This window comes from Balaenoptera ricei, chromosome 14 (assembly GCF_028023285.1).
Source record: "Balaenoptera ricei isolate mBalRic1 chromosome 14, mBalRic1.hap2, whole genome shotgun sequence".
NCBI lineage: Eukaryota > Metazoa > Chordata > Mammalia > Artiodactyla > Balaenopteridae > Balaenoptera > Balaenoptera ricei.
The window spans coordinates 40,655,134-40,682,185 of NC_082652.1; the positions used below are offsets into that span (position 1 = coordinate 40,655,134).

A 27,052-nucleotide genomic window follows, 5' to 3' on the forward strand; every position below is an offset into this window, starting at 1 on the left:
AAACATTATGGTACAATCCTCCCCCCTCTGGGTAGCTTCTGGGGTATGGGGAGAAAAGGGGAAGAAAGACCAGGGAGTAAGAGAGTGGGGGAGGGGCAGAAGTGGACCCCCAGGAAGTGAGGGGGTGGGCAGGCCATTGTGTGGCATTTGGATGATGGAACTTTGGGGCTCTACCCACCCTCCAGCTCCAGACTCTCCTTTCCAGAGCCTGGCCGCTCATCCCCATCTACCATCTGCAGATCCAGACCTTCAGATCCATTCCTGGCGAGGTGGCCAGATTGCTTTTAGTGGGATGGTTCCTGCTGGCACTTAAGGTGTTTTTCCCACGTCAGTCCCCTTCTCCGCCAGTGGGCAGAGCGGGTGTGTGCTGCGCCCCCGCCCACCAGGCGTGCCTGGAGCTGATTAGCCCTGTTCTTCCGTTTAACCCACCTGCGGTGGAGGATCTCTCTGGCTGCCCTGCCCACATCCCTGGTTCGTGTTCCGCTTCTCACCCCCTCTGGGGCGGGCTCGAATCCCTGCCCTAGTTCCTAACAGTGTCTTGCCCGGAGGAGCTGGATTTCAGGAAACTGAGGCTCAAAGTTCAGCTCACTCACCCAAGGTCATGTGGTTCCCCACTGATTGTGAGCCAGGCACAGGACTCTCCAGTTCTCCTGATGCCCGTCAGCCCGGCCACACTGCTCTCCGCTGCGCAGCCACTGTCCCTCACCCACCCCACTCTGACCCTTCACACCCAGGCCTCCCCATTCGCCCTGCTATGAAGGATGCCTGCTCGGGGTCCTTGCGGGAGCCAGAGCATTAATTGGGAGCATTTGGGACACAGGAGGCCATCTCACGTCCAGATCCGAGAGTTCAGCTGGGGATGCACCTTTTTATCACAGTGAAAGTGACTTTGAGCATCCCGTTTTTTGCCAAGTAAGTGCAATCCTTAGGGTTTTGGCCGACTACCAGCATCACCCTGATCCAGGCCAAGTGCGGGCCCTGGCCTGGCCTACAGCTACGTGTAGCCAGAGTATTCCTGCTGCAGTTCGTGAGTGGGCAGGATAATCAAGCTCACATCCTGTATTTACAGGTCATGTGCACGCGAGCCAGGAGTATTTATTTAATTACTCCTGGGATGGGTGTTTTAAAGAAAAAGTACAGTGTTCCAGGAAGCATCAAACACAGATATCTCACTGAAGAGGGGGAAAGCTGCATTGAGACCTACAGTTTCCACAGGACTCAGCAGGCTCCAGAGGGCCAGGATGAGGCTTCAGTTGGGTCACATTGAGTTGAGGTGGTGGTGAGGTATCTCAAGTGATTAACTAGGCTGTTGGGTCTGAAGTTTATGTGAGAAGTCTGGGCTACAGGTATAAATCGGGAGCCAGTGGTGTAAGATGGAAATACTGTGGAGTGAGGTGAGAGAAGGCTGAGAACTGAACTCTGGGTGAACTAGAGGAGAGGTGAGGAAGGGGGATACTCCACCCTTTCCTGAAGTGTGGCTGCATCGGGAAGAAGGAGGTAGGTGGACCTAGAGGAGGGTTTGGATGGAAGGAGAGGAATTTTCTTGACTTCGGATGGAAGAGTCAGTTGAAAGCTGATGGCTGGAGGGTATTATGCTTAGTGAGATAAGTCAGACAGAGAAAGACAAATACTATATGTTTTCACTAATAGTTGGAGTCTAAAAAATGAAACGAGTGAATATAATAAAATAGAAACAGATTCACATATACAGAGAATAAACTAGTGGTTACCGTTGGGAAGGGGGTGGGGTAGGGGCAAGATAGGAAAAGGGGATTAAGAGGTACAAACTACTGGGTATAAAATAAATAACAATCAAAGGTGTAAGGTGCAACATAGGGAATATAGTCAATATTTTATAATAACTTTATAAGGAATATAATCTATAAAAGTATTGAATCATTATGTTGTACACCTGAAACTAATAGAATATTGTAAGTCAACTGTACTTTAATTGAAAAATAAATACGTAAGGTAAAAGCTGATGGGAAGGATCCAAGAGAAGGCAGGAGGGGGATGAGATCCAGAGTGCAGAGGGAGGGGGCTCCTGTTCCATTGGTCCAGAGGGAAGGGAGGAGGAAGTGCAGATGCAAAAGTGCTCATGGATTTGGGATGGGAAGGCAAGGGATTCCTTTCCGATAGTTCTAATTTTACTGGTGAAAGAGAAAAAGTCACCTTTGAGGGTGGAAGGAGAGGACGTGGGGTAGTGGGTGAGGGTCTAAGGATCGTAGAGAATCAGGTTCAGGAAATGGGCAGAAGCAAAGGAGGCAGCACAGTGAGAATCACAGGTCCCTCTGTGAGGACAGAGCTGTGGCTGAACGCTGGCTGCTGCAGCTGGTGATGACACAGTCAGCCCGGATCCTGGACTCAGTATGTCCCTGCTGGGGTCAACCACTGTCCCCAGAAGCCAGAGGGGGCTGCCATATTTGTTGCTTCTAGAAACAATTCTTCCGTGTCCCTGCCTTTCTGTATCATTTGCTCTAGATGCAAAATCTCAGAAGGAGACATCCAATTCACTGAGCCTGGGTCAGGTACCCGTGCTGCCTTACCTGCCAGGGAATCTGGAAAAACTGGCATTTGCAGCTTCTAAAGGTGGAGGTGCATTCTGCTCCCAGCAGGATTCGTAAGGTGGGAAGGGCATTTGGATCCTCAAAAATCCAACAGACAAAAGACAAAACCACCAACAGGACCCTTTCTCCAGCCTCCTCACCCAGAACTGGCAGTGATCTTTCTCAGGGTGGAGGTTGATGCCTCTTCAGGTGCATGGTCTCTCTCCTTATTTGGGTTTGTTATTGTGACAACCAATAAAATACCCCAGATGGTGATACCATCCATTTGGAGAACTGCCACGCTAGGGGATTTAGTGTTCAGAAAGTAAGGACAGCTTTTGGCCAAAGGACAAGTTCTAAGACGAATATTTAATCTATAGCCCAGCTGATTTGAAACCACACTTCAGCCTAAAGCTCATTCCAAAAAAAAAGAAAAAGAAAAGCTGACTAATAAAAATGAATATGCTGAGTCCATTTAAGTGACCAGCACTATGCCTTACAGATATGCACAGCTATTGTCAAAAAGGTCTCCGAAGTGCCCTGCCATTAATAAGAGCATTGGAAACACAGCCAAAAGGAAAATTTTAGCCTTAGGTAACATTCTGATTTAGCCATGGATGCTGAATCTCAGGAAAGATGTCACAGGGAGAAAGGAAGAGATGTGACTAAAATTAGGAAAGGACCATTATGAGTACAGGCTAGAAATGAGAATACCCTTTAGGGAGAAAGATATTGGCCAAGAGGAGGGCTGGAACATTATGAAGGATGTGGACTCATTTATGAAAAGTGATGATAAATAACATCATTTAGAATCTGATTTAGGGTAAATCCTCATTGAGCAATACTTTGCTGAACTTTATCACGGTGTGAGTCACCTGTAGAAATCAATATATTTTTTAGGAGTTGTTGAGTTAAAAAAATTTAGATAGATTAAAGGAGGAATTAGATAACTTGGTTTGCTCGTTACAAAAGTTGAGTTAGTTAAATCTCTTTGCCTTGGAAGAACAAGATTATCATTTCCCTTGCCCCGTATAGTTTGTCAGACAAATTCTTAGGCTCTTTATCAGTTCAGTGAGTGAAGTAAATGTCCTACCCAATTTTATTATAAATTAGCAAATAAATAAATAAATAAATAAAAGCGTGAATGAGGGAAAGTGAGTTTTATAGGGAGAATCAGGTCCTGGCCAAAAAAAAAATTCCCTGAGAGTTGAGTGTAGCTGTAAAGCGCTGGATAAAATATTAGACTTCATTGTGAAATTGAGCTCAGTTCTTGGATTCCAATGGGCTTCAACTTATTTAAAATCACCACCAAATCTATCTGTAAATTGTTAGTTGTGGATAAAATGCTCTTGAGTAACATATGTTAGTTTCAAGCTCTGCCCTTTGAGTCTGCTTGGGGAATAATAATGTCCACTGAAAGGACTGAAAACCATGCTATATGTCTTCAATCACTTTTTTCCTCCAGAGTTAAGAATTCATCAGTCATAAATGTTTCATGCAAATGTTTCACCTTCTCCTTGTCTTTTGATTTTTTTCTTGAAATCTTCCATTAAAAAATAGCGGGCTTGTCATTTTCCAAGTTATTGGAGTGATCCAAATCTTTAGACTCGATTTTGGTTCAGGATTTTTATTTCTCAGGTTATTGTAGTTATTTTTAATGAGGAAGTGAGGTACTTTAATTCTCTTCCCCTTTCCAGTTCCTACCCTAATCCTTGCCTCCTGCTGGCTTGAATTTGAATTCCTTAAAAAGAACCTAGGGAGTTGTGGTGTTGGTATTTAAATTCTGGGCAGGCTGTCATGTGGGATAAATGGTAGAAATCTGTGCTACCCCAAAGGGTAGGTGGGGGAATTATGAGAAAAAGTTTTCAGGACAGCGAGGAAACATGTAGTGACCAGAACTTAGCAACGCAGTGGGTCTCCTTTCCTCTCAAAAGGAGATTCTAGGGTGAAGGTTCTTACCCTGGGTGAGAGATAGACCTGGGACCTCTTGAGTCCCTTCCTGTAAGTTTCTGGAATGATCGACCTTCCCTCAACGGTGAGCAGGTGCTTTTGGGAAACAGTAAGAGGACCTGAAGGACACAGTGACTTTCCTCCTAAGCACTCTCTTTTCGATGGTGCCAAGTTCTGGGTTTTATAGGACAGGGTGATGATAAACCCGAAAGAAGTGCCCTCGCCAAGCCATTGGCCGATGTGCTCTTTGCACCAGGATTAAAAGGATCCTTTTTCAGGCCAGCTGAATCACATTTTCATCATTGGCCTTGATCGTTTAATGAGGATTGTACTTCACTTTATGAGAAGTTTTCAAACAAGTTTACTAAAACGGAATTTAATTCCACTTGACCTGCATATTTCCTTCTCAATTAAAAAGTTTCTACAGGGACTTCCCTGGTGGTGCAGTGGTTAAGACTCCACGCTCTCAATGCAGGGGGCCCAGGTTCAATCCCTGGTCAGGGAACTAGATCCCACATGCATGCTGCAACTAAGAGTTTGCAAGCCACAACTAAGGAGCTAGCCTGCAACTAAGACCCAGTGCAACCAAATAAATAAATATTTTAAAAAGTTTTTATAAAATTAGCTCATTAGATAAGTTTTTCAAATGGGCATCAGCCTTAAAGGAACTATAACTGTTTGATTCCATATCTTGGGACTTATTTTTCTTAACTCTTATTTGTATTTTTACATGGATAGTAGGAACGTTTGTAATTTAGTTAATAAAAATAAGTGTTTCAAAATGTCTCTCCATGGGTTACTTATTAATGACAAAGGTAGAAAGATAACTTTGTAAAGGGGAAATCTGGTGGACATCTTCTCAAGCAAGTGATCAAACATAGCATCACTGATAACAGGACAACCTGGCATCCTGTGCTCCCTGGCGTGATGCCATGAGAAGAGGATGTCCCATGAGTAGTAATCCTGCCAAAATGTTTACGCTGAATCAGATGATGAGAAAATAATCAAACACATTCAGATGGGGGAACCTTCTGTTGTGGAAAGATGCCAATGTCAGGAAAGAAAAATCGTGGGAGGACTGCTCTAGATTAAAGGAGACAAGAGACTTGGAAAGTAAATGCTATGTATAACCCTTGATTGCATCCCGGATTGGAAAAATGCAATGGGCGGTGTTAAGAGAATCAGGGTAATTCTAATATGTACAGTGTGTTATATAAGATTTTTGTATGAATGGTAAAAGTTCCTAGGCATCAAAATGTTGAGTTTATGTAGAAGAAACGTCCATGTTCTTGGGAGGTACATGGTGAAATATTTAGGGTTGAAGCATAATGATGTCTGAAACTTGCTTTCAAAGGTTAAAAAAAGGTGTGTATGTATGTAGACAGAGAGAGAGAGAGAAAGTACAAATGTGGCAAAATGTTAACATTTGGTGAATCTAAGCGAAAAGTGTAGGGATATTCATTGTACTGTTCTTTGAGCTTTCCTATAGGTTTGAAAATTATGCAAAATAAAAAGTTGGAAGAAGCAAATCAGGAAACACTGCATTGTGGAACAGTATGTTTATCAAATTATAAGGCTATGATAATAGATTTATTTCACATTATAACTTAGACTCTTTTGGAGGAGAGAGTGCTGTTTAGTTGAGTAAGAAACTAATTTTGGATGTGACTTTAAATACATGTGCATAATATTTTGCAGTTTCACATGTCCCATTTATTAAGTTTCATTTCAATTCAATGACATTTATTAAGCATCTACTCTGAGGAAACAGGAGTGATTGAGACACAAAGATGTAAGTCTAGTGGAGATGACACATGAAAACACATATATGCCACAGAGCATAGTAAGTGCTCTTTTAGATGGAGGATGTAAAATTTGTATGAAGTGGATATTACTGTCCCTCACCTATGTACTTAAATATCTTTTTTGATTGTTTTATGTTATTATTTTATGGACAAGGAAATAAAGTCACAAAATGCTTTAGTGATGGACTTAGAGTCACATGGCTGGTGGGTGGCAGAGCAAAGATGTGCCACCAGGAGTTGATTCTCCTCTGCCATTAGCAGTCCACCACCGAGCATGGCACCCAAAGGTGCTAACTGGTGCCCACTTCCCAAACTCGGTGGTGACTGCACAACTTTAATATTCATCCATTCATTCATGGCGTTTATTGAACAGCTACTACCTGCATCTGGGAAGGCCATGGAATGAAATAGGTGCTGGGCTGTAGGAGCTGGAATCTCAGAGGCTTCAGCATGACGAGCTTGAGGATCAGAAAGGGCTGGCTTGTCTCACCTGCTCCCCCTGAAGGCTTGGGAAGTCAAAGTACCTCTTGCTGCACCTTTTATGATTATTATCTGCTTCATTAAAACATTATTTGAAAGACTACTTTGTACCTCCATCTAAATGCTCATCGGCAAAGTTCAAGCTATCTTTAGCTTGTTTCAGAAGCATGTGGAGAGAGGATGACAACTCAGTCCTTCTCGGTCACTTTTCCCTCCTTACCTTAACTCCCAAATGTTATTTCTCCGAAAATGCACAACTTGGCCTTTGCTTTTCTGCTTCTAGTGACTCCATTGCCTGGTGCTTTCTTGTTTCGTAAAGGGCCCTCTTTTACATCCATGAGTCTCAAGTGTCACTCAGGCGTGCTTTGAAGTATGTTGAGTGATCAAAGAGCAAACATAAGTAACTGATAACAGGGGTTTAACAGAAGGAGCCATTTAGAAGGCACAGCACTTAAAATTATCAAGTAGAAGAGAATAAATCCATACCTGTTGGTTTAACATGCGTGAACCCACTGTGAACCCACTCCGGAGGCCGCCTCTCAGCACCATTTTGAAGCTATACATCGAGGGGAGATTGGCTGCAGAGCTGGAGTGCTTGGCAAGAAGCCACTGCAAGTTGCACCACAGTGGTAGGGAGAGAGAAACAGAGTCTGTCACTGCAGATGGACTCAGCAAGAATGAAAGGCAGCCTCCCAGTGTCAGGGCACATAATCCTGTGCTGAGGAATCTCAGAATCAAGTTCCTAAGATGAAAATGGGAGGGAAGCATTTTGGAGTGGAAAGTCCTGTCTGGTAGGTGCTGGAAGATGAGTTGGTGGAATCCCAGAGCTTGTTAAATTAGGTCCGGGTGGCAGGTTTATGTAACATGCAGAGGGGACACACTGCGGCATGCCTCCCTTTGCTGCTAGATGTGGGATTTTTAACTGATGTGCTGCTTTAAAGGGATCACATGTTATCGCAGAACAGGATAAAACAAAACAAAGAGAGGTTTCCTCTGAGCTACCAAGACTGTTTCATTTATGGGGATTTGTACTAGCAGAAAGTGCAGCTTTAGAAACCAATGCGCTCAAATAACCATTGAGATGTATTATCACATAGCTCCCTACCTCTGGGCTCCCTGTAATGGACTTTTAGCATATTTGGGAATAATGATGTTTGGAACTTCTTTGACAGTTATTTTCCCCAGGATGAAACAGGTTAAATATTAAGTATCTATCAGGTTCAGTGGCATTGCTAATGATCAGTGAGTAGAATATACAAAGGTGCTGGACTTTTACACCTGCAAGATGTGGACACATTATTTCACCTCTCGAAGTCACACTTTCCTCATCTGTAAAGTGGGGTTAATAAAATCCCACTTTCATGGTGAGAATGTTTGTGAGGTGCTTGACATAGTACCTAGAACATAGTAACCATTAGGTCACCCACTATTAAATAAATAGGGTTTTTAGGGGACATGCTATGATTATAGGATTTTGATGGAAGAGATTAAGAATGTTTTAAATGATTCCTGTATCCAAAAATGTTCCATTTGTATTCTCTCTTACATATCTAAAAGCAGTCTTATTTTGATGTGCTCTAAGAGAGATGTGCAGTCTTAAGGGAAATATATTTGTTCTGATTTTCTAAACTGGGAGTTCTTGGATTTCCTATGAATTCCTTCACTATGTAATAATGGTACATGTATTCTGGAAATTATTTCTCCTTCCTTTAGGTATTGCTTTATGGTTTTCAGAGTACCTTACAATTCCTAACTAGCTTTTTTTTTGTAGCATCTTTATTGGAGTATAATTGCTTTACAATGTTGTGTTAGTCTCTCCTGTATAACAAAGTGAATCAGCTATACGTATACATATATCCCCATCTCCCCTTCCTCTCACATCTCCCTCCCACCCTCCCTATCCCACCCGTCTATGTGGTCACAAACCACCGAACTGACCTCCCTGTGCTATGCAGCTGCTTCCCACTAGCTATCTATTTTACATTTAGGAGTGTATATATGTCAATGCTACTCTCTCACTTCATCCCTTCGTTCCAGCTTACCCTTCCCCCTCCCCGTGTCCTCAAGTCCATTCTCTATGTCTGCGTCTTTATTCCTGTCCTGCCCCTAGGTTCATCAGAACCTTTTTTTTTTTTTTTTTAGATTCCATATATATGTGTTAGCATGCAGTATTTGTTTTTCTCTTTCTGACTTACTTCACTCTGTATGACAGACTCTAGGTCCATCCACCTCACTACAAATAACTCAATTTCGCTTCATTTTATGGCTGAGTAATATTCCATTGTATGTATGTGCCACATCTTCTTTATCCATTCCTCTGTTGATGGACACTTAGGTTACTTCCATGTCCTGGCTATTGTAAATAGTGGTGCAATGAACATTGTGGTACATGTCTCTTTTTGAATTATGGTTTTCTCAGGGTATATGCCCAGTAGTGGGATTGCTGGGTCATATGGTAATTCGATTTTTAGTTTTTTAAGGAACCTCCATACTGTTCTCCATAGTGGCTGTACCAATTTAAATTGCCACCAACAGTGCAAGAGGGTTCCCTTTTCTCCACACCCTCTCCAGCATTTACTGTTTGTAGATTTTTTTGATGATGGCCATTCTGACCGGTGTGAGGTGATACCTCATTGTGGTTTTGATTTGCATTTCTCTAATGATTAGTGATGTTGAGCATCCTTTCATGTGTTTGTTTGCAATCTGTATATCTTCTTTGGAGAAATGTCTTTTTAGGTCTTCTGCCCATTTTTGGATTGGTTTCTTTGTTTTTTGATATTGAGCTGCATGAGCTGCTTGTGTATTTTGGAGATTAATCCTTTGTCAGTTGCTTCATTTGCAAATATTTTCTCCCATTCTGAGGGTTGTCTTTTTTGTCTTGTTTATGGTTTCCTTTGCTGTGCAAAAGCTTTTAAGTTTCATTAGGTCCCATTTCTTTATTTTTGTTTTTATCTCCCTTTCTCTAGGAGCTGGGTCAAAAAGGATCTTGCTGTGATTTATATCATAGAGTGTTCTGCCTATGTTTTCCTCTAAGAGTTTGGTAGTGTCTGGCCTTACATTTAGGTCTTTAATCCATTCTGAGTTTGTTTTTGTGTATGGTGTTAGGAAGTGTTCTAATTTCATTCTTTTACATGTAGCTGTCCAGTTTTCTCAGTACCACTTATTGAAGAGGCTGTCTTTTCTCCATTGTATATTCTTGCCTCCTTTATCAAAGATAAGGTGACCATATGTGCGTGGGTTTATCTCTGGGCTTTCTATCCTGTTCCATTGATCTATATTTCTGTTTTTGTGCCAGTAACATACTGTCTTGATTACTGTAGATTTGTATTATAGTCTGAAGTCAGGGAGCCTGATTCCTCCAGTTCCGTTTTTCTTTCTCAAGATTGTTTTGACTATTCGGGGTCTTTTGTGTCTCCATACAAATTGTGAAATTTTTTGTTCTAGTTCTGTGAAAAATGCCATTGGTAGTTTGATAGGGATGCATTGACTCTGTAGATTGTATTGGGTAGTACAGTCATTTTCACAATGTTGATTCTTCCAATCCAAGAACATGGTATATCTCTCCATCTGTTTGTATCATCTTTGATTTCTTTCATCAGTGTCTTATAGTTTTCTGCATACAGACCTTTTGTCTACTTAGGTAAGTTTATTCCTAGATATTTTATTCTCTTTGTTGCAGTGGTAAATGGGAGTGTTTCCTTAATTTCTCTTTGAAATTTTTTGTCATTAGTGTATAGGAATGCAAGAGATTTCTGTGCATTAATTTTGTACCCTGCTACTTTACATGAGGTTGGATCATTTTTTTCCGAGGATGGGTAGACACTGACAGCGTTAATCTGAACCCAGGGAAGCAGATTTTTCAAGATCAAAGAGCAAGTGTTTGAGACAAAAATGGCTGAACTTAGGGTTTTCAGTAATTGGTGTGACAATTCTTCCTTCCACAGAGAAGTAAGCAAAGGGGCTTCTTAGAGCAAAGGATAATCTCTGTGACCAAGATCAGTGGTTCTCAAAGTGCGCTTGAGAACCCATGGGGTTCCCAAGACCTTTCAGGGGGTCCACAAGCTCTTAGGTCCTTTTTCCTATTACAGATCTATGGGAGGCCAGATTTTCTTCAAATACTTCAACCAAAACAACATATTACAACAAACTGAAGAAGTGGCTATGAGAATCCAGCTGTTTTCTATGAAGGCAGACATTTAAAGAGATTTTAAAAATGTAAATCAAAGCCACTCTTCTCACTATAATTTTTATGTTTTGGAAAATATAGTATTTTTTTCATAAAATATGGTATTTATGTTAACAAGTAATGGTTTATTATTTTAAATGAATTAGTAATATGTATTTTTAAAATTTCTCAGCCTTAATTTTAATATGGTATTTCTTAATTAATAGACATAGCCCACATAAAGAAAAACTTTTTAAAGTCCTCCATAATTTTTAAAAATGTGAAGGTATCTTGAGACTAAAATTTGAGAACCAGTGTCCTAGAGATTTTGGCTTCTAGTGTCGAGTTGGGAACATTCACAAGCAACTAGTAGCTCTGAGACTTTAAAAAATATATATGACTCTTACCATACTATTGTACATGAAAAATATAAAGATGAAAATCCCTTATTTTTTTTTTCTCTAAGAAATAAAAGGATCCCACAGGGTCTGAGTACTGCCTCTCTCTCTAACTAGATGAGCTCATTGTTCAAATGGCTCTACTGGGCTAGTTAATAAGGTGGCAGAGTCTTCTTCTGAAAGTCACTGTTGAATCTCTTCCTTGGGGTTGGGGAGTGTGGGGTGGGGATAATCCTCACTTCTTAACATGTTAGCAGATTTGTTTAACACCCATGTTCATTGTCATGACCAATGAACTCATACTAGGCTCTTTGATAAGCATATAGACTCTCAGGGTTCACAAGTCAAGCCAAATATAAGTTTTGAGAGAAAGCGGTGGGAGTGGACTGCAGGAACTCCTGGGGTCCATCATGGAGGCATGTTGGGATTCAAGAGTGGGAGGATGAAGAAACTGGACCAAAGCCGCGTTTCATCTCTCCCATACCTTTGCATTGTCCTGGCCATGGGCAAAGAGTGATGAGGATGAACAAGAAAATCAGTAAGAGGGAGAGAAATCAGGAAAAGAGGGGGTGAGTAGAGCTGGCACAGGAGAAGGAGGTGCTACACTCTACCAAGCAGCCGCTCAGGTCTCAGTTCTGCAGCCGTGAGCTCTCCAAGATCTGGAACCAGGGCTGTGTCACTCCCGGGAGATGCTCAGGGCTGTACTATCGGCTCTTGCTCCTGGAAGAGCTTAGCCCACGATGATTGTTGTTTGACGTCAGACTTCTCTGAATGTACAGACTTGAAGGTGCTGTGTAGGCTGGTTGAAATTCAAGGGTATAATGATTAAGATGTGACAAAAATTAATGTATAGATTCGGTGGAAAGAGGAAAAATGATTATTTTGGTTTTGAGCATGATAAGCTTGAGAGGCTGCACCCAATTAGAGATGTCCAGTAGGCAGTTAGAAATGGGATCTGGATCTTGGGAGAGGTGTGGCTAGATGTGTTGCCTTGGGAACCAGCATCATATAGAGATGATGGAGGGTGTGGACAGATGCGGCGACTTGAGTAACTGTATGTCCTTTGCTTTATCAGCTTTTCCAGGTGGCCTATATTTTAATCAAATTTGCAAATTCTCCTCGCCCTGATCTTTGGGTCTTGGAAAGATCGATTGACTTCGGAAGCACCTACTCACCTTGGCAATATTTTGCTCGTAAGTAATCTAGCCTACCATGTTATGAGGGGTTTGAATTATTGGCAGCAGATCAAGACTGTGGGTTTAAGTAGAAAATTAGTCTCTCAGTGTGGCTAGTTAGGGGCTGGTCAATTTTAACTTTCCAGGTTACCCTTGGAACATCCCTATTTCTCAAGCACATTTGCATGAATTCCAAGGATACACATGTATAACTGGGGTTGAAACACCTCTTATGATAATGGTTCTTGCTACTATTTAGGGGGAAGCAGTGTACCTATAACTGGGCCGTAGCTTCAGTCCATTTCCTTTTTTAAAATATATATATATTAAAAATTTTATTTATTGTATTTATTTATTTTTAGCTGCGTTGGGTCTTCGTTGCTGCATGTGGACTTTCTCTAGTTGCTGCGAGCAGGGGCTACTCTTTGTTGCAGTGCGTGTGCTTCTCATTGTGGTGGCTTCTCTTGTGGAGCACGGGCTCTAAGTGCACGGGCTTCAGTAGTCGTGGCACGAGAGCTCAGTAGTTGTGGCTTACGGGCTTAGTTGCTCCGCGGCACGTGGGATCTTCCTGGACCAGGGATCCAACCCGTGTCCCTTACATTGGCAGTCAGATTCTTAACCACTGCACCACCAGGGAAGTCCCTATTTTTAAAACTATTTTATTTATTTATTTATTTATTTGGTGTGCTGGGTCTTAGTTGCAGCAGGCGGGCTCCTTAGTTGAAGCATGCGGGCTCTTAGTTGTGGCATTTCATGTGGGATCTAGTTCCCTGACCAGGAAGCAAACCCGGACCCCCTGCATTGGGACCGTGGAGTCTTAACCACTGTGCCACCAGGGAAGTCCAAGTCCATTTCCTTTCATGTAGAATTAGGAACTATGCTCCATCTTTATGGATCCTGCCTTTCACATTACTTACCTTGACCTTGTCGTCTTCACTAATGAAGAATGTCTGGGTCTCTGAACCCCGTGACAAATTGAGGTGGACAGGAATTTGGCTTACAAAAGCATTGGGTTTTCCAGGAATGCTCCTTAGAGGGTAAACTTACCTAATGAGGAATGAGGATTTAGAACCATATCTCCAAACATTTCTGTTGAAAGTCACGTGGCCTGAAATGGCTTGGTATTTTCTTTCGTGAACTAAGAATTTCATTCTAAGCTTCTGTCTAAAAATCTTAAATGCTTCTCTGTTCTTTCCCTCTTCATGTATATTCTTAAGTAAACATAAGATTTCTTAAGAGATTTACAGCAAGATGATAATATTTTATTTTACAATATTAACATGTTTCCTTCCTAGATTCTAAAGTAGACTGTTTGGAACAGTTTGGACAGGAAGCAAATAGGGCGATCACGCGAGACGATGATGTACTTTGTACTACTGATTATTCCCGGATCGTGCCATTGGAGAATGGTGAGGTAAGTAGATCTGGAAGGCCTTGAGAGATAAGACTCAGAAATGAACATGAAGATGCCACATTTTTCATAATTGTGAAACTTGCACTTTCAAGGAAATCTAACATAGATGGAAAGGAATCACATCGAAGACTCCCAGATTGAGTTTGGGTTGGAAATCTTTTTTTTTTTAATTGAGGTATAATTGACATTGCAAATTCTGTTTGAGGTCTAATTTTCCTTGGGAATTCAGGATTCTGGATTCACGGCCCACAGGTCTTGAACTCTTTTTTCTGGTGGACTATTTAGAAAGTGGGTCACTGGTGATTGTGGTGAAGACCCCTCCCACTGCTTCACAAGCACATTACCTCCCGTAAGAGTGGGGAGAGGGGGGGTTGGTGGCAGAACTAATCCCTGATCCTTTTTGGCAGGGTGGGCATCATCTGTAGGGGAGAAAACAATTGCTGTCTCATTGGGGTTGCATGTGGTCCTTGTGAAGTCAGCCAGGCTGTTGTTAGGGAAGATGAGAAAAGAGAGTGGGGAAAATCAGAGAAGCATCCCATGGAGTGAGTTTCAAATGAACTTCTTTAAAGGGTGTCAGTCTCATTCTCCTTAGGTAGAGAGATCTTTCTTGAGCAGCTGTATCTAGTATCTTCCAGTGATCAGTCAGTGTTTCATGTCTCAGTAACTGGTTGGGACTTGGACTTCATCGCCTCAAGCTTTAAAACAAAACCTGGGGGACTTCCCTGACGGTCCAGTGGTTAAGACTTCACGATTCCACTGCAGGGGGCGCGGGTTCGATCCCTGGTCAGGGAACTAAGATCTCACATGCTGCGCGGTGTGGCAAAAAAAAAAAAAAAAAAAAAAAAATTGAAACCTGGGTTTTGTATAGATTTTTTTTTGTCCTCTTCACTGTCAACTTTATATCCAAAGGCTTCCTTTTTTCACCCTCTTTCGGGATTTTAGATTACTTTAGCTTTGTTTCTTTGATGCAGCTTGACAAAAATTGTTTCTTTGTATTTGTAGATTTTAATGTTATCCTTTGAACATTTCATAGTGTTTATAGCCCCACAATGACAGTGATAGAACAAAGGGTTTGTAAATGAAATGATTTATAAAACCTGAGAGCCCAGGTTTTGAAACATCTAATGACTCAAAGAAACCAAGTAAGTGTTTGGGGGCATGTGAGTTATTTTTAGTTACTTGCAGCTAAATTTTGATAAAAGGACTTTTTTCCCCCTCTATGTGTGTGTGATTCTTTTAGGTTGTGGTGTCCTTGATAAATGGTCGTCCAGGCACAAAAAATTTTACTTTCTCTCACACCCTGAGAGAGTTCACCAAAGCAACAAACATCCGCCTGCGTTTTCTCCGAACCAACACTCTTCTTGGACACCTCATCTCCAAAGCACAGAGAGATCCAACCGTCACTCGGCGGGTGAGTAGTGCTTTTAAGTGGCAAGACAGCAGCTTTTGGTACCTTGTTTGCTTATCAAATTCATTGCCTCGAACTCTTTCAAGTAAACTTTATAGCAGTAATGTCATAGGCGTAAGAGTTGTTCTTGTCTGAAATATTAGGTATAGCTTAGAAGTTTGGTGGTTAAAGACAAATCATATTCAGAGAAGATGAAAGGCAAAAGAGGACAGCCATCCTGGTATTAGTCTGCTATTGTAACAAATAATCCCCAAGTCTCAGAGGCGAACACAATAAAGGTTCACTTTTTGCTCATGTCACAGTCTAATGTGGGTCAGCAGGTGGGATTAGCTCCACAGAGTTATTCAGGGAACCAGGCTGTTTCTCTGTAGAGGCACAGCCATCCTGTAGAACCTCAGGGTCCTCCTCTGCACCCCCTGCACCTAGTCAGCAGATGAGGGAAGAGAGATAGAGCATAGGGAGGAACCATCTCCTGACCACAGAGCCCACTTCCATTGGCAGGAACTGGTCGTAGAGCCCTGTGGAGGTGCAGGAGGCTGGGTAATGTAATCGAGCCAAAGCAGAGGGGTGTGGGCATTGGTGAGCAGCAGTACTCTCCACTAGTGTTAGATTGAACATCGTTTACTCTCAGTGTCAGGACGGTACCCTGTCTCCTGGGCACAGAGGGAACCAGCAGAATAAATATCCCGAGCTCACTCTTCTCCCACCCTCTGATTCCCTCCCAGTTCCTCCCAATGGTCAAACCTAACAGGAGGCCAGAGAGCAAGAAGCCCTTGTCATCCCATAAAGTTTAGCCCCAGGACAAAGGGCAGGGTGGAGAGGGGAGGAGAGTGGACCTGGGAGGGTGAATGGAAGATGCCAGCGTACCTTATAGAGTTTGGCTTCTTAGGTAGGTAAGGCAGGGAGCTGGGAAAGGAAGGGAGAGAGAAAAGTTAAGTTTTGCTACAGTTTTGAGCATTTTCCAAAAAGGCCAGTCATCTGGAGTGTAGGGGGCCTGTTTTCTGACTTTTTAAGCCCCCTTAGCTCCCTCTGAGCCGTTGTATGTAGGAACTACCACTGGATCCAAGAACGCAATTTACAAGGGCGAGCTGGGCCTTCTGATCAACTGCAGCCAGACTGCGTTTCCATTCCTCCAGGTGTTTTGGAGCCTCGCCACAAATGTACCTCACCACCTTTTTTTTTGTCTTTTTAGGGTTGCAAGATTGGTACTCATATATATGTAGATTTCTTTTCACTTAGGTGAACGTAGTCTTCTCTATTAAGTAATCTTTTGTGGAGCGCATCACATATATAATCTTGACACTCCCTCCCCAGCGGTCTAGGTTGCTTCTTTAAGTGGACGAGCCAGGATACCAGGTGTCCTATCACACGTATCATGTGTGCTGGGGTGAAGGCTGATGGAGGGCTTCTCTCTTGCTGCTGCTGCCCTAACCCATGTGTAGAGAGAAATTTCTGTGGTGATCAGCATGAAAGCTTCTGAGTGTGAACTTGTCACAGAAGCCCTCCAACACTGAATTTTATCCATATTAACAAGAGGGATTGTTGATGCCTTTAGACTAAGTAAGACGTTGCCGGGAAGCTAAGACACTTAACAGCTTTCAGGGAGGAGATGAGAACAGAACCCCAACCCTGAGTGACTGTGGGGGGAGGTTTAGGATGACTAATCTCAGCAACAACAAAAAGATACAAAACCCCTCTTGTCCCTGTGAATTCACAGACTTCCTCACTGACAGATATTCTCACTGGTGGCATGACCTCAGTGAGAAAGATGATTTTACAACCTCTGAATTCCTTACTGAGTCCTGTGCCTCCTGCCAAGTCTGAGAAGTAAGGGAGCTGGCGGATGGTGCCACCTATGGTCACGAGTGGAGAGGCCTCCGCCATGCTGGAGACATGCCTTGTCCACGAGATGGCCTATGCGTATCGCTGGCCTGGTCTAGGGACCGAGCCTCAGCTGGGTCTGCAACTGTCTGGCCTTTTGGAGCTTGAACCTCTGCCTTGGGCTTTATTAACCCTGACCTAGCAAGGCTTCCGCAACTGCTAGCGGGTCCTGCCAGTCTCTGTGCTGTATCTGATCCATCTTTGTGAATATTCTCTCCTTTCCTGAAGCCTAAACACAGTAGTTACAAAATTTTTGTTATAAAAATTATGTTTTCTGGTAAATAGATATGTCCAATTTATGGAACTCAGATTTACGTTAAAAAAAAAGAGAAACTAGGAAGCACTTAATCCCTTTCCCAAAGGCTATAGGGTATGATTCTTTTCCGAGGTAATTTCCCTCTGTGCATTTGATTTTTAAAAATGGACAAATTCAGCAGTGTGCTATGAAATTTGATTGGGGAATGTATTTGCTTTGTAAGAAAAGTTACACCCAAACGTGGCTCCCTTTTGTGTTGATGGAGGCTCAGGAGTACAGGATGGAAGGAAGCAGGGTCAATGCAGATGTATGTTAAAGGTTAGTAAAGGAAAGTTCACGTTGGGGTTTAGTAAAACTGACACGTTCTGTTTTCTGTTCTATAGTATTATTATAGCATAAAGGATATCAGCATTGGCGGGCGGTGTGTTTGCAATGGCCACGCTGAAGTGTGCAGTGCAAACAATCCTGAAAAACTGTGAGTACATTGTACAGATTTTTCAGCTTTCTATGAATAAATCTAATTGTTTCAGTAGATGTTTGCATCCTATTAAATACTCCCTAAGTTCCTGCCCGCAACAAGAATGTTGCAATGTCAACAAGTAGGTGATGTGTATGTCTCCCCTCCTCCACCCCTACACTTCCCTCTCACCTGCAACCAGCCCATAGCAGACATAATTAATCAATCACAGCACTCTATGCATGATCAGGTACAAAGCCACCCAAACCCCCTTCCCCCACCCCTGCTCCAGACACTGGCCCAGGCAGCCACAAATAATTGAGTAGAGTTGGCAAGAGAAATAATATTTGTTTGTCATCCCTGGCCTAGTGAGATCAGGGGTATATGTTTTCATATCCTTTTTCATCTTTAAAATTGTGGTGAAGTGCACATAATATAAAGTTTACCGTCTTAACCATTCTTAAGTGGGGGTGGTTTAAGTTCACTAGTGTTCAGTACACTCACATTGTTGTGCAGCCAAGAACTCTTTTCGTCGTGCAGAACTGAAACTTTGTACACATTAAACAGCAGCTCTGCATTCCCTCCTCCCAGCAACCCCGGGCAACACCATTCTACTCTATGAATTTGACTACTCTAAGTGCCTTCTAGAGGTGGAATCACACAATATTTGTCTTTTTGTGACTGGTTTATTTCACTTAGCATACTGTCCTCACTGTAGCACGTGTCAGAATTTCCTTCCTTTTTAAGGCTGAATAATATTTCATTATATATACACCACGTTTTGCTTACCCGTTCATCTGTTGATGGACACTTAGGTTACTGCCATCTTTTAGCTATTGTGAATAATTCTGGTATGAACATGGGTGTAACACTGTTTTGCTTTTAATTGAGGTATATTTCACATACAGTAAGATGCATGGATCTCAAATATTAAGTGTTATGCAATTGTATACACTTGTGTTATCACCTTAGGAAGGATACTTTGAAGGGCTGGAAATTACCAGATGCTGGATATAGTAATGATTGTCTCTCAAGGTTTTATTTAAAATCTCCAATTCCACATGAGCAGCATTTACCAGGGGTACATTTTACTGTTAGTCAAATTCTGGTTTGTACATCATAAGGCCTAGCTTCATGGTCAGGCAGAGGTGCCAGCTACCAACTTACATGGTAAGTTTGTGGCGCCCTTCTCCCTGTCTAGAAACAATCCCTAAGGCTGTCAGCCCTCCTTCAGGGATCAGGTGGTGCTCTCTGAGATAGCAGTGTGAATCCATCAACTGACTAGCCCTTAATCAGCAAGGAGCTTATTAATGATTAAACCATCGCTGCCATGTAGTCTCCTGAAGGGTAGGCCGTAAGGCACTAGAAGCCGGGTCAGGGAAGACCTGAGTTGGAACGAGAGGGGAGAAAAGAGGTCACTCTTGGTCCCTGAGCCTGAGGTAAAGTGGTGCCACCTGGGAGAGGAGGAGAAGTCATCGGAGAGGGGTTGAGCTTCCCACTTGGAAGAGCTGCCGAGCCCCGTGCCCTTGGCAGACCTGGGGGTTTCTGCACTGAGCAGTTTACTGCTCCCAGCGTGTGTGAGTGGAGAGGCTGTCTCCCCATCCCTCAGTGAAAGGCTCAGTTTGCCACTGGTCTATATCAGCACAACTGCCTTGCCTCCCCCTGCCTGTTGTGACCTGCACAAATGACTCATGGAGGCCTCCATGAATAGGAAAACATCTTACATTGAAGGAGATTCAGTGACAATGGAGGGAGCCATGGCTGGACAATCAGAAATCAAGCAGAACCTATGGTGAGGCAGAGGAGGATTTAATCAAGCATGGGTACCATGCTGACTTTGATGTATGGAAACATGGATGGATCACAGATTTAATTCTGAGCCTCCTGGCAGTCAACTCAAAAAGGGAGACCTGCTCAGTTTCATATTTCACTATGATCACAATCTAAAAAGTAATCAGTTGTGTAGGAGAAGATGAGTGTTGATGCTAGGGCCAGATGAGAAATCTACCTGGAGGTGGATGGAGTGGCCATCGTGAAGAGGATTCTCCAGTCAACAACATCTTCAATAACATCCTTACAACTGATGCAAGGACAAATTTTCTACATCAACCATCAACCTGGGCTGAGAGTCAGAAAAAGCAATTATTTGGGAGTGACAATATGATTCAGACAAGTTCCCAGCTCTGTTTTCTTTTTCAGTGCTCAATGTGAATCTCCCTATAAGAATAGATGGACTCTACAATAAACCCCTCCTCCAAAAAAAAAAAAAAAAAAAGGAGTATTAGAACTATATGTTCTTCAAGCAATTTTCCCTAAATATTCTTTCAGTTCAGCTTGCAAATACGTCACTGACAATGAGCTGAAATTGCATCTCTGACAAAAAGCCCGTTTGGACTCCAGCTGTTCTGTGCTGCCAGTTAAATCTATGTCCATTTGCTTTAACGGGAGCTGAGTTGGGAGAGGGAAGACGCCTTCCCGTAGAAGCATAACCATCCCACCTCCCCTCAGAAGAGTTGAGGGGATCCCCATGGGCACAGCCAAGAGTCTTCTTAGACTCTGTTTTGAATTCTCTTTCAAGCACAGACGAATGGACGCTCAGAGCTTGGAGTTCTCATCCAACGCCATGGCTACAACGATTTCATTTTAGCTCAGAAACGTTCTAAGGCAGGTGTATAGTTTTTGAATGTCGATTTTTGTCTTTACCCCATTGCCTTGTTGAGTAATCTGAGCTTTGGTTCCTGTGATGGAGCTGTTTGTTGGAGCTGGCATGGACTCTTGGAGCAGGGTCCCCTGAGATCTTGTAACTGTCTCTTGGATTTGGTGAATCTCTGCACCAGACTCCAGGTTGAAAGTAAGAAACCTGACCCATCTCACAGGACTACTCTAGATTTTTGTGAAGATGTTGATATTCAACACACCTCAGTACACTCAGCACTTGCTTGCTCTTGTGTTGATTTATTGATATATAACATAATAGAGAAGAAACACCTGGGACTTTGGAGTCAGACAAACTTAAGTTAGAAATCTGGCCCTCGGTTTATCATCTCCTGACCTTTGGCAAGTGTTTAAATATCTCTGGATCTTAGTGTTACCACCTGTAAAATGGAGATAATAAGCGGGATCGGGGGACTTGAAATAACGTATGCAAAGTGCTTTGTTCTCATAATCACTCAATGGTACCATGGGTGACCATGATGACTCAGTTTTTCACACAGGAGCAACTGATCTTATACTTCAGTTAAACGAACAAACAACTTTTCAGTAACTGAGATGTGCTTTGCTACATGCCCAGGTTTCGGTGTGAATGCCAGCACCACACCTGTGGGGAGACATGTGATCGCTGTTGTGCAGGGTACAATCAGAGGCACTGGCGGCCTGCCACGCGGGAGCAGAGCAATGTGTGTGAAGGTGAGTGCTGGGGGAGGGGTGCTAGGAAGCGAGACCCCACCCGTGGTCCCCATCCCCCCATCTCTAAGGACTGATGCAGTGTTTTCCCCACGCTCATGAAGAGGGCGAGATCATGTCAGTCTTAGGGACTCAGAACTGTCTGATGCAGCAAATAACTCACAGACTGGAGGTAACAGTGCCCCACTCTAAACTCAGATACAGATATGAGAACAAAAATAACAACAATAATGCTCGTTAATATATATTAAGCATTCACTATATGCAAGGATTGGGCTTTGACAATTGGCCTTTCTTTTTTTTTGTTTTTTAATTAATTAATTAATTAATTAATTAATTAATTTATGGCTGTGTTGGGTCTTCGTTTCTGTGCGAGGGCTTTCTCTAGTTGTGGCAAACGGGGGCCACTCCTCATTGCGGTGCGCGGGCCTCTCACTATCGCGGCCTCTCTTGTTGCGGAGCACAGGCTCCAGACGCGCAGGCTCAGTAATTGTGGCTCACGGGCCCAGCTGCTCCGCGGCATGTGGGATCCTCCCAGACCAGGGCTCGAACCCGTGTCCCCCGCACCGGCAGGCAGACTCCCAACCACTGCGCCACCAGGGAAGCCTGGCCTTTCTTTTTAGCAATCTAAAATGTGTTGCAGCCACTATTAAACTGTAAACCCTTATCATTTCTTAGGATGTGATACTGGATTGGAATCCTAATTATTCTGAGGACCGAGATTCAGAGAAGGTGGTGAGATTGATGTCTAAACAGAGAGCTGGAAGTATTGAGGGAATAGGGCTGAGGGGGATGCAGGATGGAGGGGACCAGAGAAGGAAGGAAGAGGAGAGGCTGCTTTTAATTATGGGCACAATATAAAGTAAGAAAACTGTTATTTAAACAAACAAGCCCATGACATCCAACTGAAGATTTTCTTTTAAACCCATCTTCTTAGAAGGCCATATATTTATTCCAATTGCTGGAAACATTTTTGTAACTTTTAGTTATTGGCTTTGGAGACTGTGGCCTATTTTTTCTGAATATTCTTAGCATTTGAAGACGGATTTGCTTTTTTGAAATGACCAAAAGGCGTTTGGATCCAGGTTTGTTGAACTAGATGTGTAAGAAAGAATCTATTGTTTATAATTTCTGGCCAAATAGTTCTTGTAACTTTAAGAGATAAGACTGATGATCTCTGTGACCAGCAAAATTACTTAAAATGCATTTCCAGTGGGGAATTCTGAGCACGCTTCGAGAGATGCTAACATTGTTGGAAGGTGTTGCCGAAGGTGAACGCTCAGGTGATCTCTAGGTCCAGGTCGTTACCCGGATGGCCATTCTCACTTTATAGTCATAGTTAACAGGTTCCTTTGCAGTGAATTCCCGACTCCTCACCCCTAGATAATAGGGCCCCGAAGAGGGAAAAGTAATAATCAGGGGTTGTTTCTTCCAATACTTTCAGGTGCTGGTTTAGGATACTTTGACTGAATAAGTGTCATCACATGAATTCCAACATTCATCGTGTGGTTAGTTTTCCAGACTGATGGAACCACTCAGTGAATGACAACGCTTTACTCCAACACACATATGACAAATTTTAAATAATTTCCTTTCATAAGTTTTTAACCTTTTTACACTTACCAAAATGGTTAAAAATTATAAACAGCCTATGGAAATCAGACCTGTTAAGATATTTGTTAGATGCTTTCTAAATTCCATTTGAGTTACTGCAATTCAAAATAAATAGACTTCTTAAGAAATAACTGACGTAGTAAATGTAAATGCTTAGAATTTTTTAAAAAATCATGGCACCACTGAGGAAATGAAAATAAGAAAGGGCTCAGCCTGTTAAAAACAGGGTATCTTGAAAATCTAACCCTAATAGATTTATCCGAGAACTTGATTAAAACACATAAATTCCTAGAAAGACTTGGAAAATTGGATCTAGGTGGAATGTAGTGAATATATATTCTGCCTAAGAGAGAATGAGTGTTTTACTTGTTAGATCTTTTTTCATCTTGGCAATGATGAAAATCCTAAATGGGGTTTAAATCATATTTTCTAATTTTAGAAGCATCATACGTTACTTGTAGATAACTTGGAAAATTTTTTTTTAAAAGTAAAATCATTAATACTTTTACTACCCAAAGAGAACCACTATTAATATTTTGTTAAGTATTTTAGTGTTTTTTTCATGCATACTTTAAATGCTCAAGGGTATATTATTTATACAATTTTATATGCTGAGCTTTTTCACTTGATATTTTTAAATATTTTCCCATATCATTAAAAACTCTTTGACATCTTTTTTTTTTTTTTAACTTTGGGTTTATTTATTTATTTATTTATTTATTTATTTATTTATTTATTTATTTATGGCTGTGTTGGGTCTCCGTTTCTGTGCGAGGGCTTTCTCTAGTTGTGGCAAGTGGGGGCCACTCTTCATCGCGGTGCGCGGGCTTCTCATTGTCCTGGCTTCTCTTGTTGCGGAGCACAGGCTCTAGACACACAGGCTCAGTAGTTGTGCCTCACGGGCTTAGTTGCTCCGTGGCATGTGGGATCTTCCCAGACCAGGGCTCGAACCCATGTCCCCTGCATTGGCAGGCAGATTCTCAACCACTGCGCCACCAGGGAAGCCCTTTGACATCTTTTTTGATGGCACATATTCAATAGTATTGTCATTCTCTGAATTCAAGTGTATCTAAAAAGTGTTTGAGTACTTACTGTGTGCTGGGGACGATGCTCTATTACAGACAAAACAGGAGCAGTTCTTGACTTCATAGAACTGACAGGCAAGCAAATATACTGTTGTTTGCTTAGCCATTTCCCTATAATTAGATGTTAGGATTATTTCCAATTGATCACTATTATAGATAGTGCTGGGATGAAAGACTTAGGGTGTTGACTGGGAATAGGTTTTGGAGTCACAGAAAGACAAGTGAGGATTCTGCCTCTCTTACTCGTGAAGTCTGTGACTATGTGCTCGTCCCTTAACCTCTCTAAGCCTCAGCCTCCCCATCTGGGCTACAGGCATAATAGCACCACCCTTAGAAAGTTATTGTGCAGATTAAATGAGATAATGCATGTAAAATGCTTTTCACAGTGTACCAAGAACTCAGTTATTCTTATTTATTTATTTATTTATTTATTTATTTATAGGCTGCCTTGAGTCTTAGTTGTGGCACGTGGGATCTTTGTTGAGGCACACGGGATCTTTTCTCGTTGCAGTACGTAGGCTCTTTGTTGTGGTGTGCGGGCTACTCTCTAGTTGTGGAGTGTGGTTTTTCTCTTCTCTAGTTGTGGCGCGTGGGTTCCAGAGTGCATGGGCTCTGTAGTTTGTGGCAATGCAGGCTGTAGTTGAGGTGCACGAGCTCAGTAATTGTGGCACTCGGGCTTTAGTTGCTCTGCGGCATGTGGGATCTTAGTTCCCTGACCAGGGATCGAACCTGCATCCCCTGCATTGTAAGGCGGATTCTTTACCACTGGACCACCAGGGAAGTCCCTCAGTTATTCTTGACATTAGCAGTAGTAGTAATATTCTCTTTGTGCATAAAGCTTAATTGGCATTTTGGTTTATCTTAATTTGTAATTATGTATCTTATTTTTTAAAAAAGAGAAACCTCTCCCACTTAATATCAGATGGAAGAAGGTATAAATTGCATATGATTATAGGTGGGTCTTTGTGTAAAAATCCTCCAAATTTTCCACTGGGGGTATCCCTGGTGTTCCAGAATAGACTTTCTTGTAGCTCAGTGAGCAACAATACTCTCTGGGGGAATTTACTAAGGGTCTTATAGTCACGATGGAGTACTAACTTAGAATGCTCTTTTTTCAGCATGCAACTGCCATGGCCACGCCATCGACTGTTACTATGATCCAGAAGTTGAGAGGCAGCAGGCAAGCTTGAATAGCCAAGGCATCTATGCAGGTGGAGGGGTCTGCATTGACTGTCAGGTGAGGCACTATTTAAGTCAAAGTGAATGTGTCACAGTAGGAAATGAACACTCAGTAAGCCCTGCTCTAAAAAGATGTCAAGAAAGTGATATGCAATTCTAAGGATTTTCTGACGCCGTTTCTCCATTTTGTACACAGAAAGCTTGGTTAGCTGGATGTAATTTAGGGAAAATGGACTGAGGCATGTTTGTCCAAACTCCATTGGTTAGATTCTTCATTTGGGTCTTTGCCTAAATGGAGGGGAGAATTCCTGGCTGTCATCCTGACTGCTATCCATCTTATCTTAGAAAGGCTCTAAGATAGGAGGGCAAATAGGTATCAACTTCAGTGCTGACTCTAAATCCTGTTTTCAAATGGATTCTGAATCTAGAGGAAGTATATCATGATCAATTAATGATGTCTGCTGTTGACACTAAATAAGAAAAATGGATTTTTCATCCCTCCTATAAGGACGATTTGGTTCACTGGAATTTAGGTAAGAGGAGTGTATGGCAGAGGAGGGTATATGTATATCTGCCTTGAGATATTCATTAAAAATTGTGTAAAATGTTCATGAGTTTGGTCTATATTGTCATTCTGTCTTGTGTGCTTTTAGAGTGATGTTTTGTTAACGTTGCCAGTAAGGAGGCACTCTTTACGTGAGATGCCCGTTTATGTGGAACCAGGGCTACACACCCTTAGAGAGACCCACCATTCTCCACCTGTCTCCCACTCCACACATTTTATATCATCTGTCACCATAGTTAATTAAAATACAAGTAAATGTAAGTCATAGGTTTGTTACAAATCACAGGGTTTCACGGATAAGTGAAAGATCCCAGGATCTTCTTAAAGCTATGCATTGCAAGACCTTCAGGTGATTTGCATGCACATTAAAGTTGCAGAAGCACTGGACTGTCTGCAATCTGATGAAGGGTATTTATGAAAACCCTACAACTAACATCATATTAGTGATGAAATATTGAACTCTTTCCTTCTAAAGATTGGGAACAAGGAAGGATGCTTGCTTTCACCACTTTTGTGAAACAGTGCCCTGGAGGTCCTAACCTCTGCATAAGACAAGAAAAAGAAACAAAAGGTATTAAGATTGGAAAGGAAGAAGTAGAACTGTTTCTATTTGTAGATGACATGATTCTTTATGTAAAAAAGCCTAAGGAATGTACAAAATAATTACTAGAACTAATTTAATTTAGTAATATTGCAGGATACAATGATAATATAGAAAAACCAGCTATATATACTAGTAGCAAACAATAGGAAAATGAAATTAAAATTCAATTAAAAATAGTATCAAAGAACATAAAATGCTTAGGAATAAATTTAGCAAAAGACATGCAAGACCTCTATATTAAAGCTAAAAAATCTTTTCTGAGAGAAATCTAGAAAGACTAAATAAATAGAAAGATGTAATATATTTGTGGATTGGAAGATTCAGTATTATTAAGATACCAGTTCTCCCCAAATTGCTCTACAGAGTTAATGCAGGTTCTTTTTTTTAAAAAGAAGTTGACAAGTGGATTCTAAAATTTATATGATTATGTAAACGACCTAGACTATCCAAAGCCATCTTGAAGAAACAATAAAATTGGAGGACTTATCTTACTTCAAGATTAACTATAAAACTATAGTAATCAAAACATGGTGCTATTGACATAAGGCTAGAAGAATAGATCAATGTAGCAGAACAGGGAGCACAGAAACTGACTCACACGTGGACATTTTATTTTATTTTATAAATTTATTTTATTTAATTTATTTTTGGCTGCGTTGGGTCTT

The 27,052-nt window shown here is 41.8% G+C and overlaps 1 protein-coding gene across 10 annotated transcripts in view; it reads left to right on the plus strand.

Moving 5' to 3' along the window:
* Positions 1 to 27,052, plus strand: part of LAMA3 (laminin subunit alpha 3) — a 241,734-nt gene that overhangs the window by 41,345 nt on the left and 173,337 nt on the right. For all 10 annotated transcript variants that reach the window (XR_009497350.1, XR_009497351.1, XM_059895307.1 and 7 more), the window contains exons 3-8: positions 12,420 to 12,537; positions 13,815 to 13,933; positions 15,174 to 15,344; positions 17,862 to 17,953; positions 21,228 to 21,343; positions 25,158 to 25,276. Coding sequence is in view for 8 of the 10 variants with exons in the window: in XM_059895307.1 (XP_059751290.1) it covers positions 12,420 to 12,537; positions 13,815 to 13,933; positions 15,174 to 15,344; positions 17,862 to 17,953; positions 21,228 to 21,343; positions 25,158 to 25,276 (735 nt within the window). In the remaining 2 variants the exon portion in view is untranslated. The remainder of the gene's footprint in view (positions 1 to 12,419; positions 12,538 to 13,814; positions 13,934 to 15,173; positions 15,345 to 17,861; positions 17,954 to 21,227; positions 21,344 to 25,157; positions 25,277 to 27,052) is intronic.